Source organism: Leptosomus discolor, chromosome 1 (genome assembly GCF_034619465.1).
Source record: "Leptosomus discolor isolate bLepDis1 chromosome 1, bLepDis1.hap2, whole genome shotgun sequence".
Taxonomy (NCBI): domain Eukaryota; kingdom Metazoa; phylum Chordata; class Aves; order Leptosomiformes; family Leptosomidae; genus Leptosomus; species Leptosomus discolor.
In genome coordinates, this window is record NC_141391.1 from 97,758,022 (window position 1) to 97,765,144 (window position 7,123).

General features: G+C 40.9%; 1 protein-coding gene across 1 annotated transcript in view; it reads left to right on the top strand.

Annotated features, from left to right (window-relative positions):
• Positions 1 to 6,580, top strand: part of HSF2BP (heat shock transcription factor 2 binding protein) — a 33,602-nt gene extending 27,022 nt beyond the window's left edge. Inside the window, exon 8 of the mRNA XM_086475490.1 lies at positions 6,372 to 6,580. Within this exon, the coding sequence (XP_086331616.1) occupies positions 6,372 to 6,580 (209 nt within the window). The remainder of the gene's footprint in view (positions 1 to 6,371) is intronic.
• The last annotated feature ends 543 nt before the right edge of the window (positions 6,581 to 7,123 follow it).

Below are 7,123 nucleotides of genomic sequence, written 5' to 3' on the forward strand. Positions count from 1 at the left end.
AGATAAGAGGTCAGATCCAAGACCCGATCTTGTTCCCAGCGTTTTGTGTGAGATCACTGTAGTTTCCTCTACATTTAATCCATTTCTAAATGTTTCAACTTGTAAAACTTAGTATCTTCCTCCCACTTTTGCTCCTCTCCTGTTTCCATGTCCAGCATCTTCAGCTTCTGCTAGCCGTGATTCATCTTATAAACACCTGGAGCTGCTACAGCATAAGGTCTTACAGTTTTTTCCTTGCAAGAGAGTAGAGCACTACAGTCTGCTGGCAGGGTATCCTGTATATGCTGCCTTCCTTCAGGAAGCTTTTTCAAAGAGTGTTTTGATTAAGGCTTATGAGATGATTCAGCTTTCCACAGTTCTGTAAGCTTTTATCAGCATTCCCACTAAGAGAGGCCCCAGAAATCATCCTCTGACTTTTTTTAAAAAATATTTTCAGAGTATCATCCTGTTTGCTTTTCCATCATCAGTCTACAAGAGTCTGTGACCTCAGCCTATACATCAAGGCCTTTTTTCTCCCACTGGCTTGTGCTCAGCTGATAAATCCCTCAGATTCTTTCTCTGTATTCTCAGTCTCTGCCCAGTCTCTTTGTCCCCTGAAGAATGTCCTTCCCACTAAGTGAGGAGAGCAAACCATTAACTCGATTTCCTTTGTTCCCCTTAGTTGTACCTGAAGCAAAGAGGAATTTGATTCAGGTTGTCTAGCAGGCTTTTTGATGAGACAGAAATATGCCTTGACATTGAATACATGGATGGTGGGAGAAAGGAGGAAAATCTAAGATTTCTAGTGGAGTAAGAATGTTAACAGCAAACGGAGTTTGTCCGTCCTGCTGTCTCTAGAAAATTTGGATGACCCAGTACGACTTCACACTCGCTAACAAGGGTTCTTAATAGCTCTTTCTGCTGGAGGCTATACTGATAATAGGAGAACAAATGTGTGTTTGACACACTTTTTGAAGGTAATGCAGATCTCTGTAGTTTTAGCACTTTATGAAGTGGGCTATTTTTTTCTTTTTTTATTCTGTCTTTTTAAACACTGTTTAAAAGGTGGGCATCCTTTCATAAGCAATACTGGTCACTGAAGAAGACACTCTGATAGCTTACGTAGCTGTTGTATTCTTGCATAGGTATCAGCTATGCTACCTATACCTTCCCAGCCTGGTGCCAGCATAATACACACGAATGATGACTCAGATTTCTGGCTGTGGAGCATCTTGTGGAGTCAGTCGAGTTCTCTTCTTGTGGAGCACCATTTGTTTGCAGAGCAGCTGTTCCCATCTTGGAGAAAACACGCAGCTTTAGTTTTCTCCATCAGCTGCTGTCGCTTTGTTGATGTCTTGGCTAAGGGTTTCGCATAGCTTTCAGATCTAAAGAAAAAAAAAATTACTCTCCTTGGATACATGAGAAAGTGTGTAATTCAGAGAGACTATGTCAGTGACATTTCTCGTCTATATCTGGGAAATTTCTCCAGGTACTTCATTAAACAAAAGACAACAAGAGAAGTATGACTAATTTTAGATCTTGCCCTTCAGTTTCCTCCACCACAGTTCCACATGGAAATCTAACCTTGTTTATCCAAATTCTTTGCAAATGATGGTGTCTATTATAAATGCCTGTGTGGAGCACATTCTCATTTTGCTAATGCTGCCTGCAACCTTCAATATTTGCTTTTCATGACTAATCCTGACGATTTTTAATGCCTTGCTTTTCTGTTTGAATTGGTTATGGCTGTGAGAGTTTTTGACTATTCAGGTTATTTGCATGGCAGCATGTAATTTAAAAGACATCTGGAAAAACAGAACCCCCCTATTTATAAACTGATGTCAATATTAAAAGAAATTTTGGTTCATAAATCAAAACCTCAGCAGACTTTCAAGTGCAAGACCACATCCATTTTCTTAAATGCAAAGGTAGCAGCTCTGATGGAGAAAGTCCCTGACAGCAGAAAGGCTGGAAGAGTGTCTGGGGAAGCCTCACTGAATGCTTGCCCTTTTCCATACTTTTCTCTAAGCAGCTGCTGTGACTGATACTTGCCCAGATGGAGCTCCAGCTGGGTGCGGTGTGGCTGTCCTTGCCGTCTGAGCAGGGATTTCTTGACTAGCTCACCCGGCCTAATAGCAGACTCGTACAAACTGACATTGCCCTGAGGAGCGCAGCGTTTCTCCTTTTGTGAACGTATGTAAGAAACCTTAACTCTGGTAAATGCATCCGTCACTGTAAACCATTGATTTGTTCTTCCATTGTTACTCTTGTTCATTAACTACTGTGGGAATCCTCAGAAGCCCAAGCCAGGATTGATGGGAGCTGGACAATGTATCTAACAGCTCACCCAGAAACCTGCCAGCTGCAGAACCATGCCTGTGCAAGCTCCTTTTCACTCGCAGCCCCTAAGTAGCAGTCAGGCAAATTGGGACCAAATTGCTTCTTCAATCTGGACCTTGGGAGTCTTTCTTAAGGATTTCACTGATAAAAGCCTGACAAGTATGTGTCTGCAGGAGAGTGGGGAATTCTGGTCAGCTGAACTTAGTGAGAGCGGCTGCCTGGCCAGGGAGGAGACTGAGGTAAACCCAGCTGGAGCTGGAGCAAATAAGTTGCAGAAGGAAGGGGCATTTGTGTCCGTAGGAATTGCAGCAGCAAAGCTCATTCTTTTTTTCTGCCGTGGCGTTCTCCCTGCTCCTTCTCCACATAGCATCTTTATTGCAACACTTCTTGTCTCCACAGACCTATCAGCATTACAAAAATGTCTGGAAAACTCGCTGCTGCTGCAGATACTAGCTCAGCTCTGCCAGCGTTGGCAATGCAAAGAGATCTTACATGGGGCACGCTGCGGCCCTAGCTCTCCCTGTGAGACATGCTGTGAACGTAGGTAGTCTGACAGGTCCATAAAGAGGAGAGGGGAGTGGCAGGTTGCCCCTTCGTGCTAGAATCAGACTGTAACTGAATTGAATGACATTTACGACAGTGGTGGGAAGCTTTTGAAATACAGCTCTTGTACACAGACCTAGCTGTAAACAGCTTGCTGGTAATCAGTCTTGCCTTCAGGTGGCCAGGGAGTGGTATGGGCACGCGTACGTGGAGTTCACACAACTCGGAGCCAATTGTAGATAAGCTGTTTAGCATTGATGTAATGCACTTACTTAAACCCTGCTGTAGGGAACAGTTCATCGGAGAGCGTGGTGCTAATGACAGATGTGACTAAAATCTGTCCACGTTATCAGTTGCTTTTGTCACTGACTGAAAGCCAGTGACATCAAACGGTAGTGCTGGCAGCTAGCAGAACAGCAGCAGACTCCAGCAGTTTCAACACGTTAAAATTGCATCAGCTTTTTATGATGGTGGTAGGCTTACGCTACGCTTGTCATCCCCAACTGAGGCAAGCAGCTTGATTTCTTCCCCTATACCCCAGAAATAATGATTGTAGTTTTGAAATTTTAGTTGGAGAGATGGGCGTGCTCATTGTTGGGAGGATATGATGCAGTGATTTGATTACAGCTACAGGATTTTTTTGATCTTGTGCAAACAAAATGTTACTCAGCTAGTGCAGAAATGACTAAATCCGGAAGGTATTGAAATAAATATAATGCTGAATAATGAAGATTCCTTACATTTCTTCTGAGTATTTGTTAGACAGGGTTTTTAGAAAAAAATCCGTAATGATACTGGAGAGACAAGAGAAAGACTTCTAGGGTATTTTATTTTAAATCCTCTTAGAAAACATGATTATCTGTAATAAGTGGTATTCTCAAAACCACATGTAGTCCTAAGGGAGTGTATTTTAAGCCATATGTATTTATTTAACTCAAAGCGTCTCAGAATACATGCAAAACAATGGCAATCAGAGGTTAAATGCATATTAAGTCATCTTCTGGTGCAGGATCATTTCCTTCCTTTGCTGTATGCCTGAGTGTCTAATCCGTTCTTCATTTGAGTGACTCAAGCCGTTGAGCTTCCCTGGTTGCTGCTGGAGATTCTTCCTAGAACCTCTTTGCTCTTACTGGAAAATGTTCTTGCTCGTCAAGCTGAAAATCATTTCCCGATCTCCTACAGATCCTAATTTTGTTAGCTCCCTTGCTAACACTTCTTCCCTGATCAGTTCTTTACTTTCCACAGCCTTTAAACACTTCCAGATAATAGTAACATAGATGCCTGTACTTGTATTAATAACAAAGCACTTTTCATCCAGGGATTTAAAACATGTCACATATATGAAGCTTCCCAGCAGTACTGCAGGCCATTAAAAGTATTAATGGCTTTATTTCGTGCAGGAATAATGTCACATGGAGGAAGATTGTAATGAACTACATAGATTTCGGTCCCAAAAGCTGCTTTCTTCTTGCCTATTTGGGCTATGGTTTGTTGCTGCTATTTCCGATGAATAAATGTAGAGTAATACTAAGTGCAGAGAAAGGGGGCAGGTGCTAAGTGCAGACGTTGAACATTGTGTCTGGAAAAAAAAAAAAAAAACAAAAAAACCCCTCTGGCAGGCAAGAAGACAAAAATGGAAAGAATGGGGGGACAAATTCAAGGCTTTTAGTCATATTTTGATTGTCTCAGAATAAACCTGGAAACCAAAACTTGCACCCAAGATTTTTCAAAAGGATTCACTGAAGTGTTGCTGCCCAAGAAATTGGTCATAGAGTCTTGCTTTTTGTGAGGCTGAGTTGCAGCATTTCATCACTCAGAAAATTGCACCTGTGGGTACTGCAGGAGATGATGATGGAAAGAGGCTGCTTAGAGCCTTCAGCCCAGGTCGCAGCAAGAGGAGTGGCTGTGCTGTGGGTATGGCCATTTCTGCAGGGTGTGCAGCACTAATCATTGGGGTTTTTAAAACGCTGATTTGAATGTCTGAAGTTGTCCGGTATGCCCAATAGCTAAGATTCTTGTTGCACAGAAAATCAGAAAATGCCTGTGTCCTCAGGTTATACCCCACTCTGCTAGTTTCCCAGGAGAAAATAGAATTCCTTTCTTAAGAGGTTTACACTTTAAATAGGGAAGAAGATGTGGTAGAACAGACCCGCATATCTCATTTATGATGGAAAATGGAGGAAGAGAGATAGTGTGTGGCTTGTGGGTGTAGATCAGATGTCGCAATCTTTAATGTTGTACTTCAGCCATGTGCTAGCGGGAATTACTTAAAAATTCGCATCTTGACAGTCAGTTTCATGCTTAAAGCCATAGTCATATTCATTGTCCATCACATTCCATTTTCTCCCCTAGGTGATTTCAACAGTCCCCCTTATACTTTAATGAATAATTCTCTGTAGTCCTTTTTCAGGTCACCAGTGTTAGGTATTAAATAAGCCAGGAAAGGAAAGAACTTGCCTCAGCCCACCAAATGCTTCCTTCAAACTCAGTACAGCGTGGTTTATCACTGTACCGTATTTATGCTCCTTCAGTGAGATTTTGGTCTCTGTGGTGGTTTTGTGTGCAAAGTGAACAGAATTAATTTTTCTCTGCATTTCTGCACAACACTTTATCAAAATCTTGCTGAAGACTAGGTATGCTAATGACAAACACATAAGTGGAACAAATAACTACTTCAGCCGTAAAAATATATTGCACATTTTCATTTGGAATATGCAGAATAGAGAAGTGCAAAAATGGGGCTTTCTACCAGATGCTTTTGATAATGCTATCAACAACTAAATGCAAATGGGCTGTTGTGAACGATTAAAATATAATGCTTCTAATGTTTCAGTAATTAAAAATCCATTCTGTGTTCTTAACAGTAGAGTAGTTATGTCTTCCTAGCTTAAGTCAGTCAAAGGTCTTTGCTACATTTCTCTGACGCATTCCTAAGCAGCAGTGCTTAGCTTCAGTACCCATTTCAATTTCATATCAACTGAATTAAACACTTGGAAGGTTGATATATGGTTACCAGCAAGTTTTATAAAGATTAATATTTTATTGAGCTTTGAAGAAATCTGAAGGCTTATATAAAAAGAAATTAAAGAAAAGCCTGGTGATTTACTGCAGAGTTGATTAGTTGGTCTGTTTTTTAAGTCTGAATAGTCATGGGGTATAGCTTGTTCTGCTCTTAAATCAGATTGCATCCAAGAGTACATCTTGGCTACTGACTGGATAAATTTCAGTTGATAAATTCCCTGAGTTATAGCATTTTCAACATTTGAAAAACAAGAGGAAGGTTCCTGGTTATCTCTCACTTACAAGCTGCTGAGGAGGGCAAAGATGTTGTTTACAGGTTCCTTCCAGAGCCAGCCAGCCAGGAGCAAATGGCAGCTGTGAATTACAAAACTTCAGTTATTCCCTGTCTACCTGGTGGGTCATGAGGAATGGCACGGTAGAGCTTCAATGTTACCTTTTTTGGACTTGCTTCTAATAAGCACTGGATTTTTCCCTCCCCCACCTTTTAGACCCAGATACAGAAGTTTGTCTTCATGCTCTGCGGCTCCTCCAGTCTGTGATTGTGGAGCCAGAAGTATTAGCCAAGTCAGCCTCTGAGATGCGTGATACTTTGCCATTTCAGCGTATCATTGCACTGTCAAAGAGCCGCAATGCAGATCTGCAAGCACTTGCAAAAGAACTACTTGAAGATCTTAAAATACTTGAGTATGAAGCATAGAAGAGCTCTGTGACACCAACTGCTTACGTCTTTCCTATATTTTTATGCTGCAAGAGTTGTTGGAGGTGGACTTGACTGAAAAAATCTCTGCCTAAGTTCCTCTGACAAAATCCTTTTCAGAAATTAGGTAACCCAACTAAAATAATACTTGGGAAAATGTGTTGGGTTTTAGCTGCCCAAATATAATCTTAGGTGATCTGGTAGAGATGGGGCAGACTTAATTTCTTTGAGTAGGATTTTGTTGATAATGGATTTCCAAAATGATGTAGGTTATGTTGTCTGTTTGCCATATATAGGGAGTAAATTAGTCATCCCATTCGTTGATAGGATATAGTTTATTGTAGCGGTAAATAATCCTTTTGGTCCATCCTTAAGAATTGTTGTACTGTGCAGAAAACTTTGTTACTTTTCATAACTCTTCTGTATCAGAATGCATCCCAAGTTCCAGTTCTATTGTTATTTCTCACCTCTCTTTTTCAATTCAAATAAAAGAAAACTTAAATTGTGTAGCGTGTAATGGATTCTGCTTTCAAAATTTGCATT